The 20,659-nt window shown below is 37.0% G+C and overlaps 2 protein-coding genes across 2 annotated transcripts; one reads left to right on the top strand and one right to left on the bottom strand.

Annotated features, from left to right (window-relative positions):
• Positions 1-1,056: 1,056 nt before the first annotated feature.
• Positions 1,057-9,981, top strand: LOC125809937 (uncharacterized). The gene is made up of 9 exons (XM_049489468.1): positions 1,057-1,940; positions 2,539-2,668; positions 3,393-3,841; positions 3,996-4,076; positions 4,153-4,251; positions 6,647-6,805; positions 6,940-7,026; positions 7,188-7,259; positions 9,619-9,981. Exons 1-9 carry the CDS (start codon positions 1,137-1,139, stop codon positions 9,940-9,942), a joined length of 2,205 nt encoding a protein of 734 aa, XP_049345425.1. The 5' UTR covers positions 1,057-1,136; the 3' UTR covers positions 9,943-9,981.
• A 999-nt stretch (positions 9,982-10,980) lies between these two features.
• LOC125809975 (uncharacterized) lies at positions 10,981-11,830 on the bottom strand. The gene is made up of 2 exons (XM_049489501.1): positions 11,471-11,830; positions 10,981-11,310 (listed from the first exon to the last, which is right to left on the bottom strand). The coding sequence occupies exons 1-2, from the start codon at positions 11,828-11,830 to the stop codon at positions 10,981-10,983; spliced, it is 690 nt and encodes a 229-aa protein (XP_049345458.1).
• Positions 11,831-20,659: the final 8,829 nt, after the last annotated feature.

Genomic DNA, 20,659 nt, shown 5'->3' on the forward strand with positions numbered 1-20,659 from the left:
ATGATTTCCCTGGTACATGATATTCAAAGATGTAAACCAAAGTAGATATTGCGGTATTTGCTTTTTTCTTTTTGTTATTAAGATAGGAACTGCCACAAATTTTCTTTTCTTCCTTAGACACAAAACTAGACTCAAAATTGTGGCCAGTTCATTTTCTGATTTTAGGAAGCAAGCCTCAGGTGGCCTTGCAAATGTTCTACTGCACAATTCACATTGATATATCACCAAATTCTTATGCTTAAGTTATTCTCTCTTTTAAATTCGGTTCCTCCATCCTGCTTTGTAGACCTGATTGGACTACCCCAAAGATTGGCCTTATTTTGTAAATTCTAAAAGATTACCTTCCTCAGAATTTAATATAGAATGACAAGACTTTTGTGATATAATACATCGTTACCATTTTCAAAAAATATAGAATGACAAGATTCCGTGTGTTTAAAGTTCAATATGATTTTAAAGGATAACCAATAATTTCTCTTGTATTTGTTGTTTCAAGTAGAAGATGTACAGAAACCCATTCAAACTGGTGATGTTGGATGCATGATATTATTAATTCCTTGTATTACCCTTCCATTAGATTAGTTTATGTATTTCCTGCTTAAAGGAAATTGATATTAATTGAGAGCAGTGAGCAGACAGTGTTTTACTGATCACATGACTAGATCAAGGAAAATCTCGGGGAAGATGACAGTATATTGCAAAGAAAGAAGGTTAATAATGAACGATAGGTTTCTGATTGAGTACGCGTGAATGAACGATACTCTAAAAAACTTCCTTTTTATCTGCCTAGAACTGGAAGATAGCCACATTATTAAGCCGAAGTGTCCATTATTATCTGTAGTTGGGGGAATAAGCATGAGGAGAATGTTGTTTCCTTTACAGTCACAGCTGCCAATTGTGAAGAAAGGTAATTTGACTGAGTTGCATGCATTAGGAATGAGATATGCCTGTATGTGTGTTCATTGTTTGGTTATCTAAGTGGTGGCACCTTAAAGCTTTTGTTGATGCTTGAAATTTCCTGTAAATTTGCTTACTTTTGTATTGCTTGCAACACAGGACTTTTGATATATGTTGAGGACACTGGAGATGAGTTGAACTGGCTTGTTGCTAGAGTTTTTTGATACCATATATAGTCAATGGCTCGCAAAGGAAATCGACAGAAGTACAGAAAAGGAGTTTCAGATTCTGGATCTGGATTGCTAAATGAGAATGAAAACAGTAATCTGACTGAGGCAGAAGGCAAAAATGCTGAAGAACCTTTTAATGGTAACCTTTCTGGCATATCTATAACAGAGAGCTTAAACAATAAACATGAAAGTGAAGGCAAGAAGAAAAGCAAGAACAAATCTAGAAGATCACTGAAAAAGGAAAAGGAAGGTACTGATACATTGTCGATTCCAGAGGAAACAGGGCCTGAAGGCACTGATGCAGGAATTTTCCAAAGTTGTAAAAGTAGAGGGGTGGATTCTGAATCAGGAAAAGGAATTGATACATCTCCACACACTAGTAAGCACTCAGATAATTCAAAGGGATGTTTTGGTCACTTAGGAACAGGACTGGATGGAGACAATACATTAGAAAATTTTAAAGTGTCTATGATGGTTGTTTTTAGGAACTTGATGGCATTGGCTCTGTCTGTCCCAAAGGTATCAATTCAGTGGTTAGAGAGGTGGAAACCTTTGCTTGACCCTTTAAAGAGCAATTTATTAGTTGCGATTGGGTATGTTCAAGAAAAGGTTCAGCAAGCATACCCTATAGTGGTTAGGTGGATCATGCATTTTGGAAATATAATGCTTTTATTAACAATGGTTTGGTTGGATTGTGCCCTTAGAGGAATTGAGTCCTTTCTGTGTATGGGGATGACATCAATTCTCTCAGTCATATGGTGTGGTGTTCTTTCTTTGATTGCAGCCGCTAAATTCAAGTTTCTATTGATTTTGGTAAGTGTCTAGCTTCTGTTCTTGTGTGGATAGCAACATTGTCTACCCCTGATAAAAGGTGTTAATAAGCATAAATATCTAACCCAAATTGCTTATCAACTTTGGGTTGACTAATGAATGATTTCCTGCTGAACCAGAAATAGTTTTGAGGAGCTCTGGTTTTTTCTTATTATTGAAGTCACTGAATTAAGTGATTTATAAAAAGTGTGTGAATTTGTTAAAAAAAATTGGACATTAATCATTGTATCCACTTTTGACTTTGGCCATTTCATGCTTTAGGGTTCTATTAGTTGTCTTTTACTGATTTTGATTCTGTATTCTTTGTTCCATTTCCTTCAGTTGATAATTGAATTACTGAAGGTGGTCACAACAGTTTTTAAGTGAAATATTTTCTTTCTTTCTGGGGACCGACTACTTCTTCAGCAGTGTCTTAGACTTTAACTTTGCTCAATTAGTATATTGATTTTGTGGAGTTCCTGTGGTCACGCTCTGTCTTTGTGTTTTCTTTCTAATTCTTGATTAGATTCCTTTCCTTAAACTGCATAATTTCTATGAAACATTTCAATATCTTGCTGTAATGAATTCATATTTAATTCAGGCAGTAGTTGCTGTTATTGGACTTCTTACTGGGTTCATCATCGCAGTTCTAGGAGTTGCTGCAGTGAGTATCAGTTACTTGTGGTTCTATGGAAGATTTTGGGCAGCAGTTCTTCTGGTCTTGAGTGGAGGTGATTGTTTTCAAGTTTAGTGTTGAGTAGGGGTGGCAAAATGGGTAATATTTATGGTTATCCACTCGACCCAACTCATTTTAAATGGGTTGGTTTTCCAATTATTTAAAAGTGGATCAAATATAGATAACCCATATTATCCTTTATAAAATATGGATAAGAAAATGGATATTCACCAATTGCACTCCCCTTAAAGTATGTAAGAATGTAGGAACCTCTAAAAAGTACACTTATTAAGGGTGTGTTTGTTATGAAGAAAAATATTTTCCAATTTCCTCATGTTGGTTTATTTAAATGCTTTGGAATTTTTTTAAAAATGGACTTACATTCCTCTAATTTCAGAAAAATGACTTCCATCCATACATTAAGGAAAAAAAATTCAAAACTTCCCTTAAATCAGGAAAATATTTTCTAGGGAAACATGGAAATATTTCCTTCATAACCAAACACACCCTAAAAGGAGAGAGAGAAAGGAAAAAATCTTGTAATTTAGGAGTACTTATGATCCATTGGGTTTACCCATTTTTTTTTTTTTGAGAAGAGGGTTTACCCATTTTTATCCATATCAAATATGGGTCGGGTCAAATATTTTATTCATTTTCACTTGATTCATTTTTGATCAATCCATATCCGACTCGACCCGCTTGTTTGCCACCCTTAGTGTTGAGGATTTCTTTTTACTTTTTAGTTTTATCCACCAAGTGTTGGTTTTCTTTAAATGTAGGAGCTCTTTACAGGTTGAAACATGAACGGCTTGCAGTGTTTGTCATAACTTTGTATTCTGTATATTGTGCATGGACATATGTTGGATGGATAGGTTTAATCTTCGTATTGAATTTGTCATTTATTTCGAGTGATGTTCTCATATTCTTCTTAAGAAACAATGTAAATGAGCAAAGAAGGGCCCACACCTTTCCTGATCAAACAACTGGAGTACAAGGTGAACCTAGCTTCTGTTCGAGTGGATCAGTGCCTCCATCTGCTGATGATGGGTATGTTCATCCTGTTGATTGTGACACTGGCATCCCTTCAACTAGTGGATCTGATGCTGAGATGACTTCCGAAGATGAAGTTCTCAGATTGTTAAACAGTACAGATCACTATTCAGCACTGGGCCTAATGCGATTTCAGAATATAGATGCTTCAGTTCTCAAGAGAGAATATAGGAAAAAGGTGATTGTTTATACCCTCCTGAAATTTTCACTCTAAAATATCCGTCTCTGATATTTCTGGACATCATGCTTTTTGAAGTCTGATAATTCTTTCATTAGAAATGCCCTGCTATCGAAGTGAAATTACTAATCAGCTAAATAATATCTCCTATTAGGCAATGCTGGTCCATCCTGACAAAAATATGGGTAATGAAAAGGCTGCTGAAGCTTTTAAGAAACTTCAAAACGCCTATGAGGTACAAGTTTTGCCCTTTGATTTGAGTTTTGTATCTAGTATTCATCCTGCACTTGATAAGAATTGGATTGTTTCAGGTTTTACTTGATTCTTTAAAACGAAAAGCATATGATGATGAATTGAGGAGGGAAGAGCTGGTAAATTACCTTCGTCGGTTCCAAAGTCCTTCTCAAAAGGTTGGAATTAATATAATTGAGTCATTTAAGTAGTTCATCGTGTGAGAAATATAGGAAAAGAATATTATTGAATTGTTGTGTTTACAGTATTACATTGAGACCCTATTTATAGACCCTAGAATACAATCCTTTACCAAGTAGGATACTATTTAGTATTCCTATTTCTATTTCTATTCCTATTCCTATTCTAATAGGATTGTATAAACCTATTCCTATTCTTATAGGATTGTATAAACCTATTCCTATTCTAATAGGATTGTATAAACCTATTCATATTCTAACACTCCCCCTCAAGCTAGTGCATACAATTCATGTACTTAGTTTGTTACAAATGTAATTAACATGAGGACCGATGAGGGGCTTGGTGAAGACATCTGCGAGTTGATCACTCGACTTCACAAAATTGACAATAAATTTCAATGTGCTTGATCTTCTCATGAAATACTGAATTTGATGCATAATGCCGATAAAACACAGAGTGATAAAATTACAGTGTTGGAACTTCCCAAACCAAGCTTGCAAAGACTGTTTCAGACCATAGAGTGACTTACGTAATCAACATCCAAGGCTACTAAACTCCCCCTGAGCAACAAAATTAGGTGGTTGCTCCATATAGACTTCTTCACAATGCAGCGAACATTGTAAGTGCTCAAAATCTAGTATAAAGTGCATGGTTCATGTTGGAATCAATAGACAGTCGATATTAAACAAGTCACCGAAAAACTGCCCGAAACATGCTCATATGCCGGAGTATTAGATTTGAGGGGTAAAAGTGGTCACAATCTAAGAAATAAAATTATATGGGTAGGGTCGGAATGATGTCACGACCCAACTAGAAAATAGAAATTATATAAGGATAGTTCGAATTGATGGAACGATCCCATTGAAAAAGAGAAATAATATGGGTAGGGTCGGAATGATGGCACGACCCTACTGAAAAAGAAAAATGATATGGGTAGGGTCGGAATGATGGCACGACCCTACTGAAAAAGAAAAGTTATACGGGTAGGGCTGGAATGATGGCACAACCCTATGCAAATCAGATTTAAGGAGTCACCGGAAAGACGAATGGAACTATGCAAATCAAATCTGAGAAGTCACTGAAAAGACACATGATGCTATGCTACTCAGATATGAGAAATAGTTCGGAAAAATCCACGGTACTACACAAATTAAATATGAAAAGTAGTCCGGAGAGATGCACGGTGCTACGCAAATCAGATATGCAAAAAAAGGTAGTCACCGGAAGGATGGCACGGTGCTACACAAATTATATATGAAAAAGGAGTCACTGGAATGATGACACAGTGCTACACAAACTAGATATGAAAAAGTAGTCACCAGAATGATGGCACGGTGCTATACAAATTAAATATGAAAAAACAGTCACCGGAATGATGGCACGGTGCTACACAAATTAGATATAAGAAAATAGTCACTAGAATGATGCATGGTGAGCCAACTTTTGCTAACATAATCATTGGCCAGATGGGCAGCATATATGGGTGCCACCCGCCGGCAGCGGAAGCTCTTTAATTCTCTACCAAGTTCGTAGAGGCTCTGATACCATGTGAGAAATATAGGAAAAGAATATTATTGAATTGTTGTGTTTACATTATTACATTGAGACCCTATTTATAGACCCTAGAATACAATCCTTTACCAAGTAGGATACTATTTAGTATTCCTATTTCTATTTCTATTCCTATTCCTATTCTAATAGGATTGTATAAACCTATTCCTATTCTTATAGGGTTGTATAAACCTATTCCTATTCTAATAGGATTGTATAAACCTATTCATATTCTAACACATCGGAAGTCAGATTTTTTCATTTTATGTATAAGCCAGATACACAGTGAGATCAACAAAAAGATTTTTTGTTTCAATTTGTGCTATTTCCTTTGCGTCAAAGTAATTTCCTTTTCTATAGGAGAAACGAACTTTGAATGATATCTAACTGAAATATGAGAATGGTCAAGTCCTTGACAAATCTCATGTTTTTTGAAATATCTAAGGCTTTAGTGCTTCGTTTTCTTTCGAAAAAGAGGGCTTAGTCTCACCTTTTGCTGAAGAACCCATCTGGAGAAACGTATCTTAACAGGAGCAACTTTAAGTAATAATGAGTTTTCTTATGCAGTCTTAAGTCTTTACTCTTTTGCCTCTTTGCCAGCTGGGCTCGAATGTATATGAATGAGCTCCATCAGTAAATGTCTTCCTTTCAGTGCAGTTTTATGTCAACTTTCTATTTTAGGTCCCAAGTTGTATTTTAGAAAAGTATCATCTTGTATTAGGAAATAGTTTTGGAAAGTACTCCTGATAGTGGGATTGTAATGCTTGATTATACTTTTACTTGACTCTGGGTCATGCTTAACCCTTATCTCAAATAATTTAGGGTAGAGGCTATGGATTCTTCACCTCTGGTTTCACTCAGACAGAAGCTGCGGGCGAGGATCCTCTTGGAGAAGCTCGACGAATTACTTGCAAAAAGTGTGGCAACTTTCATGTCTGGATTGTCACTAAGAAAACTAAGTCCAAAGCAAGATGGTGCCAGGTTTGCCCTCCAGTCACAGTATAAGCATGTTATAAATTCTTGAATTCGGTTCACTTTAGCATACATAGGTTGTCTTCCTCCTCTTCAGCTTAGGTTCTTGCAAGGACATTTATCTTTTTCTCTTCCATTCATAGGAATGTAAAGATTTTCATCCAGCAAAAGATGGAGATGGATGGGTTGAACAGCCTTCACATCCATTCTTTTTCGGAATGCTACTGAAGGTATCAACTAATTTGATCAAAAAGCAAGAAAGAAAAAAGCTTTTGAGGAGACATCTTTCATGATGAATCTCTTCTTTAAATATTTTGTTCTCTTTAGTTCTTTCCTCTATCTGTCATCCTTGTGTATATGTTACCCTACTGATCTCCACCAATCTGCGCAGGTAGATAATCCTGTTGCCTATGTTTGTGCTGATAGCAGGATCTATAACGCAACTGAATGGTATATCTGTCAGGTAGATTTTTTCTTCTCATCATTTAAAAGTTTTCGATGTTCCTTGGATGTGGAATTGAATTGGTCTGGGAATTGAGAAGAACTTATTGGTAGCACTTCAAAGTGCATTACTGTAGTCATCATTGATTTTTTTTGCTTTTTATCATCACGGTAAGGTGTGGACTTCACTAGCTTTCTGCAAATCTCATAGGAGAACTAAAGTTAATTGTGTGGTTGGGCTCACATATCCCAATTGAATAATCATTTATGGTAAAACCTCACTAAATTAATACTCGATTAATTAATAACATCTCTAAGATAATATTTTTCTCCGGTCCCGACTTGGGCCAATGGAAAAAATCACTCATTTCGATAAGATAATATTCTTTCTGAAGACCCCTATATAAATATATGGTCCCATGAATATTATAAATTAATAATTCGTTAAAAGTACAAATATATCTTAAGACAGTTTAGTGAAACATGATTGTATTGTGTTCTATTTTTTTGTTAAAATTTAAATCTTGTTGAAACTCATCTCTTACTTTTTTTATTGCATCCAAAAGTTTTAGTGTTGTCTTTTTGAACTGCACCACTGTGAAGAGTTCTAATTGTAATAAGTGTTTCTTGACCGTAACTTGTTCCAAAGGTAATGTATCATCTTCTACTTTATCATCAGCATTATTTTTTTCAATGGTATCCACAATTTCTTCTAAGCTCTGGACCTATGAACATGTATCATTTTCACCCATCCAACAGGTTATTAACGTCCATTTTATTGCGGCAACCGAGATCATTAATCATGATCTCAAGTTCACGAATGACATTTTCACAAGTGGATTCATTTAAATTCACTGAGATTTCATCCTCAAATGAATTTTGCTGTGTCGGAACTAATATCTCTATTTCATGGTCCCACATATAGGTTTTACTGTATGTCTCTTATTTTTGGGGGAGGGAAGGGGGGTCTGTCTGACTGATTCTACTGCCATCATAGTTACTTGTTAAGCTTGGACCAACTTCAATTTTATCTTCCATGGGTACTATACTGTTCTTTTCTCCATATTTAGGAAAGATCAACTCCCATGGATGAGGATTTTTCTGAGTGGACAGAAAATGCTCCTATACAGGAATAATTAGCACTGTAGAATCATAGAATGGGTCTTTTCCAAAAATATGGATCCCCTGTTTGCTTCTATTTTTCCACTACTAGTTTGAGAAATCATTGGCAAGTTTGTTAACTGACATGTCAAGGAAGATCTTGGTGGCTTCACTTTGGTATGTTGTGACAATTCTTTTTTTTTGAGAAGGCAACAGTCTAGTATTATATTCCAAAAAATCAAAGCTGAGGTTTACTAATTACAAATAAAAGGAGAGTATCAGGAAGATCTTCAATCCTAAATAACAAAAATTACAAGGTGCCTAAAGCATTCATTACTGATTCTAGATCTTCCATATACTCCTGTTTACACCAAAAATGAAATAAAACCAAGCAATTCATCTTCATCTTCTGGATGCTGTTACTTTTGTTCTGGAAGCATCTGAGTTTCCTCTCTTTCCACACAGACCACCAGATACAGGTGGGGATGATCTTCCATCTTTCTTTATGACCAGAAATGTAGGCAAAGCTACTCCATATCTTCAGGGCCTGGACAATATTTCTTGGCATCACCCAAAGTAGGCCCTTCGAATTGATGAAAATGCTCCACAAAATATTAGTGATCCTACAGTGAAGAAAGAGGTGATTGACTGTTTGAGCCTCTTCTCCACACAGGAAACACCTAGGACTCAGTTGGATAATCCCTTTTCATGAGGTTCTCCTGAGTCAAAACAGCCTACTTTGCTAGTTGCCAAGTGAAGCAGGACACTTTAGGAGGTATTTTAACTTTCCAGATAAGTTTCCATGGCCAACCAGTAACCTGATGGGTGAAAGAGTTGAACTTTTTGTAAGCTTCCTTCACACTATAATTTCCGTTGCAGTTATGATTCCAAAACAATCCATCTTGGGAGGTAGAGGTTCCTTTGAATTGTTCAAGGATTCCAAAGAAATCTACTAGTCTTTGGATCTCCCAATCATTTAGGGGCCTTCTAAAACTCAAATTCCATCCCTGATTTGACCAAACTTCTGCCAGTGTCTTGTGACAATTCTTAAGCCCAAACAACTTGTAATTTTGTCTCTTCTTAAGTTTGCTTGAACAATTAAAAAAAATTGTTTAAAACACACCCTGTATGCCCCCTTACTTTGTAGTTCTAAAATGGAAGAGTGCCTCTAGATCTTTTAAGGTTGGTTAATCATCGAAATGACCTAATTTAACTGAGCGGATGTACCTCTGTATCTAGATTATGTGCTTGAAGAATTGAGCATTATGCTGGTTGTGCAGGGAATGAGATGTCCGGTCAGCAGTCACAAACCAAGCTTCCATGTAAATACTAGTGTAACCTTGAAGAACAACAATGGGAAGAGAAGTAGCTCAGGACAAAAAGGTGGGATGCCAATGCCAAATATGGAAGAGAGCATGACCGAGGAAGAATTTGTCGAGTGGCTACAGAATGCTGTACAAGCTGGTATGTTTGATGATTTTGATGGCAGCGCGCCACAGAGCCCATCTACACCAGCTGGAAGTACCTCCAAGAGTACTAGTAGTACAGGCAACGGTAGTGGAAGTGGAAACAAGAGAAAGAAAAAGGGGAAGAAGCAATGGTGAGTATGAAGCTCACTCTGATCCTGCCTCGTTGAATTATTCAAGGACATGGCCAAATGAGAGCCAAAATCCCCATGATTTCTGTCAGACGAAGAATCGTCGTCTAAGCATGTTCTGGGTCAGTTTGAAATAGATTGCCCAAAAGTTGGCAAATAAATTGTAGTCTCACTTTCTGGGTAAATGTTCCTATCCTGACCTTTATACTGAGTTGAGAAATGAGAGCATGAGAGAGATGCATGTTGAAAATGAAATGGGGACTCCAAGCAAAAAGAACGATTACAACTCTCGCTAAAATTGGTCTGATGGTTCATTTTCTTTGCCTCGGTGGGAAATTGGTAACGGTTGGTTTTTTGAAAAAAAAAATACTGCAATTTTGTCGAAAGGAATTATTTTATTAATAATTTAGAGGCATACATTTATAGATATAATTTTTAACTAAAAATAAAGAATATGCTACTAATTTATCAGTAAAATTCAAATAACAAATAAAAAAACTAACACCTAAATTCAAGTCACATAGGATTCTAATAAAATAATTTAAAAACCCTAAAAGTAGGTAACTGTTTTATTTCTGCAATATTTTGAGACATATTCTCAACCTCCTCTTTGGATCAGGAATCGTAGATTGTAGTCTCATATGAAATTGACCTTGTGAACAAATATGTCAATCCATCTTTTGTTTTGCAAGGCTTGTGTGCATCTTCTATTGGATTAAATGAAAAGCTTTTACCTCTCATTTTAAATTGTAAAATCTATTGCTTAGTAGAATCAAAGATTCGACAATATTTGTCTCCAAATAATAATTTAATATTTTTTCTATTAATTGACCAACACTAAGCAAATTCTTATCACTATTAGGCACATAAAGAACATCTGAAATTATTTTTGTACCTAAATTTGTTTTAATTGCAACAAACTATTTTTCTTTTGCAGGAATACCGTCACCATTCCCAATTCTGATTTTCTTATTTTTCATAGAATGAACTCTTTAAGAAGATTTTTATCATATGTTATGTGGTTTGTATAACCACTATCAATCATTCAAAAATCAGATTTTTTGGTTGAAAAATAAGTTGCCACAAATAAGTGGTCTTCTTCTTCTTCTTCTTCTTCTTCTTCACTAGTGACTTGGGCAATTGTTTCAACTTTTTGAAATTTGTTTTTGCAAATCACAGCTTCATGACCAAGTTGCTTGCAGATCTTGCACTGTGCATTTGGTCTTTTCCAACATTTATATGGAGGATGCCCATTTTGTCCACAGTGTTGACAAGGTGGACAATTTTTCAAAAAATTACCCCTGCTTTGAGTTTTGTGGCTGGCTACTAATGCTCCTTCAACCATGTCATGTTGCCTCATAAGTCTCATTTGTTCCTAAACTTGCAAAGAATTTAACAATTCTGCCAAGGTAATTTTGGACAAACATTGTGTGTTTTCCAAGGTAGTTTATACATGCTTCATATTTTCCGGGCACTATAACAAAAACTTTTTCAACAATTCTTGTATCTTTAAATTCAGTGCCTAGTAATCTTACCTTGTTGACAATACCAAGCAATATGTCAAAGTATTTCTTTACTATTTCTGACTCTTTCATTCTCTGCAATTCGAATTCCCTCATTAAATTTAATACTTTCATTCCTCGTATTCTTTCATCCCCAGCATATTCTTTCTTCAGATAATTCCAAATTTCTTTTGGTGATGTGAGAGTCATGATTTTCGTGAAAACAATTGTCGAAACAGCAACAAAAAAAGTTGCTTTTGCCTTCGACTTAATAGTTTTCTTTTCCTTGTGACTCTTGATTTGGGGCACGGTGGGATTATTTGGCAGCAGATTAATTTCATAATCCTCTTCCACGGCTTCCCAAAGATCAAGACCCTCCAAGTATGTTTTCATTCTCACAGCTCATAGTTGATAATTCTCACCATCAAAAATAGGAGGAGCCATTCGTGAAAATCTATTTTCGGAATCCATTTTTCTACTCACAAGTCCCTCAAGAAGAAAGCTATAGATACCAATTGTTGGTTTTTTAAAAAAATTAAGAAAATAACATAAAAAGACTTTGAGAAAAAAAATACCGCAGTATTGTCAAAGGGAATTATTTTATTAATAATTCAGAGATATACATTTATAGATATAATTTCTAACTAAAAATAGAAAAATATGATACTAACTTATCAATAAAATTCAAATTACAAATAAAAGAACTAACTCCTAAATTCAAGTCACATAGGACTCTAATAAAATAATTTAAAAACCCTAAAAGTAGCTAACTGTTTTATTTCTACAATATCATGAGACATATTCTCAACAGTAACACAACTTACATGTTTTTGTACTAGTTTTCTGAGGATTTCTTTAGCTATCCTTTCACCGGTCGGTCAATTATGAAAGACTCTGCTGGCAGGGCTACATAAAAACTCCAACAAATTTACAATCTTCAATCTTGACACCTCCTCAACTCAACAATGTAATTTCAAACCAGAAGAATCCTTGGAATACTATGTAGTAAATCACTTTAAACTTGCAGTCAGTTTTGTTGGTGGTTGGTCTTTTTAGATGTTTTTTTTTCATTCGACTCTTTAGGTTTAAGATTAGCAAACCGGCCGTCCATTCACACGAACTTGTGCTTCACAATATATTTGTTTAAGCATTTTATCAACAAATTTAATCCCAACTCCGGTGTGATATCTATTCTTCTTTGGTTTTAGATTTGTTTCTAAACATGTTCTTTTTCTGCTTCTTATAACACTGGACATTTTCGACCATGATAACATTGTTATCCAGGTTTTAGGTATAAAATCAATGTATAGCAATTAGGGGTGTACAAATTCGAAATCAAAATCCAAATTGAGTCAAAACAGAAAAAAATTCGATAAAAAGTTGGTATTGAAAAAAAATCTGACTATACTTAGGTTGCTTTGGTTTTAACTAGAAAAAATCAATTGGAGACCAAACCAACCCGACCCGACATTATATATATAGATTTAAAATTTTATTTTATACATAAACAAATTTACTTTGATATAATTTTAAAATTTTTAAAACAATAATATTTTGGCATTTAATAGGACCCTTTAGCTATACTGATTGATTTATTATCGAAAGAAGAGTTTTCTGGCTTCAATATTAATTGAAAATAACTATATTTTAATTTTATATAAAGCTGATTTATGTATTTTTTTCTTTGGTTTAACTTAATAGAATACAATTAAGAAATAACAAATTAGAGAATATCAGGGGAGAGATTGGGCAAATTTTTTGAGAGGATCTCAAAAATTCATGAGAAGCGACTTTTTATCTGTAAAGAAACATCAGAAAGTCTAAAATTCTACACTGGGTAGAATTTTTGAGGAAACCTAAAAAATCTTAGCAAAATTGCATTCAGAATAAAGGTCAACCTTCAAGATGACATCAAAGTAACATGTTGATCAAAACAGAGATACAAATCAACCTTTCCTCTTATAAACCAACTATTTTTCATTGAATGCAGAAAAAACAGGTACATAAATTAATTCAAACATCCGGCCCCCAAGCAATCACTGAAAATGACACTTTACCCTTCCAATAAGTCGAAGTACCAAACTACTTTATACTAAGCCCGACAATCGCCAGTAAATGACACTCTGTCTTTCCAATAAGACGAATGATCAAACTACTTTATACAAAACCCGAATCTCGCCAATAAATGGCATTGTGTCCTTCCCCAACTTTTATTTTGCGACTTACCTAACTTCAAAACTTGAGATACAACCCTTGAACACTTAAAATATGACATACCACATCATTCACAATTTATTACTCACCCTCTTTGTCTTTCTACGAAGGTACGAGTTAATTTAGATGTTTCTAAAGGTCGGGGTGTTACATCCTTCCCCTCTTAGAAACATTCATCCTCGAATGAAAAATCTGAGTCACGCGGTTTAGTCCTTAGCCAAAATTTAAACAGAGTATCCTTTGTAAATGTGACTATCCAGGAACTTGAAACGCAGAAATTCTAACCTAGGCGTCTCATAGGACGACATAAATAGCTAAGCACTATAGCTCTGCAATAACACTGTGAGAAAAACTACAACGATAACCACCATAATAATAAGAATTAATACAAAAATAAGATAGGTATTTTACCTCACTGAACTAATATAAACTGATATGGCATCACCTTGGGGTATGAAACAAGTGAGGATATTTGGACCTCATGCCATCCTCAGCTACCCAGGTCACCTCTTCTCTATTCTTGTTTCTCCATAATACTTTAACCGAAGCCACCTCTTTGGTCCTCAATTTACGGACCTGTCGATCTAATATGGCAACTGGAGTTTCCTCGTAGGAAAACTCCTCTGTGATCTGAACACCCTCAACTGGGACAACCCGAGAAGGGTCTCCCATGCACTTTCGTAGCATCGATACACGAAAAAATGAATGAATAAACTCTAGCCCCGAAGGTGATTCTAACTCATAAGCCACTCGTCCTACCCTTCGAAGGATCCGGTATGGCCCATTGAATCTTGGACTAAGCTTTCCTTTTTTGCCAAATCTCATAACACTGTTCATAGGCGAGACTTTTAAGAATACCCAGTCATCAACAAAAAACTCTAAGTCCCTTCGCCGCACATCTGAGTAAGACTTCTGTTGGCTTTGAGCTGTTAGCAACCTCTCCCGAATGAGCTTAACCTGCTCCACTGTTTGTTGTACTAAGTCAGGTCCAATCAACCCTGACTCACCTACCTCGAACCATCCAATGGGGGATTTACATTTTTACCCATACAAAGCCTTATAAGGTGCCATCCCGATGTTAGAATGATAACTATTATTGTATGCGAACTCAATAAGAGGCAAGTGGTCATCCCAACTCCCCTTAAAGTCTAGCGCACACTCCCATAACATATCCTCGAGTGTCAAAATTATGCTCTCAGCCTGGCCATCGGTCTGAGGGTGAAAGGTTGTACTAAGATTAACATGTGTCCCTAGTCCTTTCTAGAAGGACTTCCAGAAGTTAGCGGTAAATTGTGCTCCCCTATCAGAGATAATAGATACTGGGACACCGTGTAGCCTAACAATCTCTCTAATATAGATCACGTAATCAAGAAATGATAGGATAACAAGAGAAAAGAAAATATCCGACAAATACCACATGAAATTACATGAAATATATTGCAGGCATTATCTAAGAAGCTCAATAAAGAAAGTAGACTGAAGCCTACCTTAAAGCCGAACACGAGTTCTCCAAACACCGCCAAACTATTAAACTATCAATCACAACGTTATTACAAATGTTTAGACAATAAAATCACAACAATTGGAAATAGACCCAAAATTGAGTCAAAACGGGAATGTGGAACCCCCAATAGGAATCTCTAAATTGACTCCGTCAAAAAGGTCCTAAACTAAGTCTCGATCTTATCTTCCAAAATTGAACACAATCCGAGACCCGAAAACAACCCCAACAATAACATGCAAAATTAATAAGAAAATAAAGCTAAGGCAGTAACTGCGAGCTCAAATTTACCTTAAATAGAGGATCCTCAACATCTTTTAATCAAATTCCCAACATGCTCCCAAAGATCACACAACACTTCAAATCACTCAAATCGGAGCTCGAATAAGGGTGAAATCGCAATTTAAAAATAAGATCTGAAAACTAAAATTTTTGGGTATAAATACCCAAAATTGGTCACTAAAAGTAAACTTTGGTTACTAAAAGTCTAATATCTAGTCGCTAAAAGCCTGCACCAGTGTAACGACCAGAACCATCGTTATTTAGGAGGAACAAAAATTTGGGGAATTCTGGACCACTGTCCCACCACAGAGGGCCAGTTACCGCTACGACAGTGGCGCCAAGGCGGGGTAAGTGGGCGCCATAGGTCCGTACGGTTAAGCAGGTAAGCGAAGGCTCTCTTTCTCGCTCTGTGGTCTTGTGTAAAGCCTTTCCGCCTATCTATTCATTTTTTTTTCTCTTTATTCAAAGTAAGCAGATTGAAAGCACGAAAAGGAATGTCTTAGTGTGCCCTTACTCTAATTCGAAATACGTCTCTTTCTTTCTATTCAAATTCCTCTCCCTTCATTCCTCGATCCGCTTGTAAATTCTTGGTGTAATACCCACTCGTAAATGATTGGTGTAAGAATTTCTCACTAATCAGGTGTGATCAGTCTCATCCGTGTAAGAATTAGGAATTCCTCTTCCAACTCGTCCCAGAATGGGCGTTATGGCAAAGAACAAGAAGAAAACTAAAGGAGAAATTTGTCCAATAGTAACAAAGGGTGCCTCCACAGGTTGACATCCAATCCAACCTAGTAGTAAGCAATCCGCCAAAAGCAACCAAAATATTCCTTGGTGAATCGGGCGAAAACTTGAACTACGTACATACATACTTTTAAAAAGGATAGGCGAGGTAGAACGCAAATTATGAGAAATCCTACTTTCTTCATCTTCCTAAAACACCTAAATAAGTCATAAAACACCCTAAAAACCACAGAAAAGCTGCTCTAAGCTTGGGAAGGGAGGATACAGAGATTTCTAGAGTGAGGATGGGGAAATCTTGTGGATTCTTGGACAAATCCACCATCGCGAAGCTGAAAAACCTGAATCGAAGTTAAAACTCCGTACAACTGCATGGCGCCCAGGTAGGATAAGTTTTTTACGATTAAGTAGTTGTAAATATGTGCTTACTATGTAATATATGTAAATCAATGGTAGGGTTGTGTGTTGACCTTTGTGCACCGAGTAGTTCCATGAATAACCCCTAAAATTCAAAGTACGTGGGTTTATGCCTTGTGTGGAGGAATTGATGAGTTGTTAGTAACCCTAGAATTTCTATCATGGATAGAGTTGGGTCAGGAATAATGATATGAAATTAGGAGTGGAACTAGATTTATGAATGTATGCTACATCCGATAAATTGAAGTGATGAAATTGAGGAATTATGATGAATTGTGATTAAACCCTAATAAGAAATCCTAATGATGAACTAGGGTTGAATATGGTGAATTATTATATATGTGATAGGGATTGAGGAGTAATTCGTAGGTGATGATTGTGATTCTATTATTGTGTGATGTATGCTTGTTCTTGCTTCATTATGAAACTTGTATATGTATGAATGTTGCAATGTTGATCATACTTGTTGTAAATGAGATAGATGAAATATCATTGATATGAAATTATGACTTAAATGTATGATCTTGATTATGTACTTGTGTTTGTGATTGTGGTGTGTGAAGGGAATCGGATTGCCACGTTTTGCCATAACTAACTTGGATCGGATTGCCACGTTCTGGCATAACTAACTTGGTTCGGATTGCTACGTTCTGGCATAAATATAAGATCGGTTTTCACGTTCCGACATAAATATGAGATCGATTTCCATGTTCCGGCATGCTAACTGTTTGGGTTTGGGTTCCATGAGAGCACCAATGATGTGATATAAATATAAGTTGTTCATTGTCCATGTACTTGTTAACAATATTGTATATGCTTGATATACGTTTGTGAGTATAGTATTGTATTGGTTTGTATATGTTGTACTTAGTCGACCCGTGTTATGACTATTTTTAGTGGGTTGTTCGTGGGTTGTAATGGCAAGAGTAGAGATAGTGTATGTGAAGGAAAATGCTTGGCAGGATATCACCTTAGGGGAAAGAGATTAGGTTAGTGTTAAGGAAGCTTGAATTATTGTATTATGTGACTATGGTGGGTAATGTGACGAGGAAGCAAAGGTATGATGTGAACGGGTAGCTACATTGGCGGTAATTGTATTTGGGTATTTTTTTCTATGTGTTTTAGAATTGTTAAGCCATGATCAAGAATTCGTTAAGTGGGTTGAGTTATAAGGGGATTAGTAATCAAGGTGCTAGTGTATATAAGAGGTGTTTCCAAGAAAGAGTAAAGGTGGAGAAACGAGTGTTTATTTCATGATCTTACTAGTTGGTTTCTTATGTTATGTGGTAGGCGCCGGGTTGACCGATGATGCCTACCAGTAAGTATATTTTGTACTGATACTACTCTTGTATGTCTTTTTGGACATAGTTTGGATGCAATATTGATGACGTTACATTAGGTGAAGACGAAGAATATCCCCAGCAACTTCTATTTTTCCTTCCGCATGGTAGGAGTTGTGTCTTTTATTTTATTGTCCAGTTTTACTCTTAGTAGCTCTTGTACCGGCTTAGACTGATCCATGGGAATCGTTAAATTACTTTACAAGTTTAGCTACAAGTGTGTCTCGGGATCTTATTTATAAAATCATATTATTTTATTTTCTTCCATTTTATTAAGAATTCTGCATGTTTAATTATCGGTGTAAGAGGGTTTTCCTACTTAAGTGGTAGTATGTAGGTGCCTGAATGGCCCGGTGGGTTGGGTCGTGACAATTGGTATCAGAGCTTAGTTTACCGATCTCCCTGTACATGAGTAAAATGTGGACTAGACTTCTGCTGATTGGTGTGTTGACGTCCACATCTAGGAAGCATTATAGGAAGTTGTTACACTCATTCTCTCCTTTTGTGCGAAGTGTCTCTTGTGGTATGAGTTGAGTCCAATTGGTATCTCTCGATCCCAATTGGTGTCTCAACGAAGTGAAGTAGACATCGTGGATACGACTGAAGGGACACCAACAAGTTAATTGGAACTGGGAAGGTTCCAACTGGTATCTAGCCTTAATGGCTGAAAAGGGCATGGATGACCAGTAATGATCATCTATGGAACGAACTAACTAATAAATTGGAATTGTCCGTGTGTTGCGTCTTGGAAACTGTGTTTGTGTACTTCTTGTTGATTGAATTAACCGTGAATGTAAAGTTGCACTTGTTAAATGTGATGACGCGATTTTGTGTACTATAAAAATGTGTCAGAACCTTATTATGTACATTGTGTTGGTCAATTTTATTTTAAAATTATGAGAGTCGTAAATATTGGGGTGTATCCTGGGGATGTGTGGATGTAGCGTTGAATTGATGAGAACTAGTGAGATGCCATGTCGCTAAGATTGATTCGGATTAGTTAATGACTTTCCTGACCTGTAGATTTATCTTAGATTGTTTGGTTAAGCTGGAAACCTTAGGGAAATCTTAGAAAAACGAAAAGAACCCAGAAATTATTAGCCTGGGTTCTGGTCCCGTTTGAACCGCTGGGGCGGGATAATCTCGCCATAGAGACAATGCCAGAGCGGGATTATTTCCACCAGAGTGGGATAGGTTGAGGCAGAAGCCACATAACCTCAACCAGCCTTCCCTATTTTTTTCCTGAAATTCGAAATTGTCGACCCAATTGGGGTCCGAACAACCCCTACAATCCCAACAGTGTTCAGCAACAGAAGTAATAGATTATAAACTCCTTAAGATTAAATAAAAGGCAGCATCAAAAATAAAAATCAAGCATCCATGTGCTACAGAAACTTAGGAAGTCGAAAAAAAAACTGAGTTGTCCAAAATTATAAGCCCAAGAAAGGCGAAAGGGAAGCCAATCAGGAACTCTCGAACTGGGTGGTGTCAATGTCAGAGTCGAGGTCCTCTGGGGGTATCACGCCGGCCCAGGCCTCATTCAACATCGGGAACTGAGTAAAGTCTTTGGGATCTAGTTGAAGAATCTCCTTGCCGAGGTAACATGTACAGATGGCCTTGATAGTCTTCCACATCTGGATCATCCAACGATCCCTATCCATAACCTTCCCCCTCTCCTGGCGCAGCTGGCGATGGAGCATTTCGACCTCCAAAGCAGTGCTGGGTGGAACCCAAGGGAAGTCGGCATAGGCACTCCCCATCCTCTTCTGGACAGCCTCCAAATCCTCTTTGACCCGTGCACCTGTAATTGGGTCATCATCATCTGAATTGGTGGCCGCTTTACTACTGCTAGTACTGCCCATCCTCTTCTTCTTTCTACTAGAAGTAGAACATGTCCTAACCAAAAGAGGGTGAATGGGGGGATCCATGGGAAACACCTCGTCAACATCAAATAGTGGCACTCCCACCCGCTTGCACAAAGTCGTGATGAGACCAGGGAGGAAGAACGCCTTCTTGTTACCTTTATAAAACATCATGCACTCCGAAATGATCTATGCCCACACGTTCAGCTGTATGCCCTGTATGGCGCATGCCACAACCAATGCCAGGGGAAAGGTCACGTTAGTGTGGTCACCCGATGAGCGGATCCTCCTAGTAACCAAGTGCAGCCACCTCTTAGCATCAGGTGACCAATCTGTGATAGTGATACACTCTGCAGTAGCCCAGTAAACCTAATCCCAGCGTGTGGGCACAACCAGCGTGTTCCTCAGCCACTCCAGGTCCAACTCATGTAGCCTGGTCTAGAATTCATGATTTGGGACCTCTGGTGCCTCTAGGGCCTCATTAATAGCAATGGCATTCAGGGAGATGTCAACCCCCCAAATGCGAATGATGGGACTAGGATCGTCCCAGCAGACGGTGGGCAGGATAACATAGAACTCTCGTACCCAATTAGCTCGAGCGGCAGAGGGATTCTCGGTCAACGGAATCCACCCGAACTTTACCAGACGAGCATAGAAAGCGGGCTCCTTATCCTCTAGTCGGTGCATCACAAAGCCCATCTCGCAATAGAAACACGTGTTCCGATAGTCATGATGCTTCTCTCGACTAGTAGCGTGGGGAAACCGAATGAAGGGCAAGTGTTCGTCGTTTTATCCTACTATTTAGAAATTCTGCAATAACTTGGATATAAATTAGAATGCGAAAATATAGTCAGAGTAAGGCTAA

Source organism: Solanum verrucosum, unplaced genomic scaffold, assembly GCF_900185275.1.
Source record: "Solanum verrucosum unplaced genomic scaffold, falcon-dt-bn FXZP01000257.1, whole genome shotgun sequence".
NCBI lineage: Eukaryota > Viridiplantae > Streptophyta > Magnoliopsida > Solanales > Solanaceae > Solanum > Solanum verrucosum.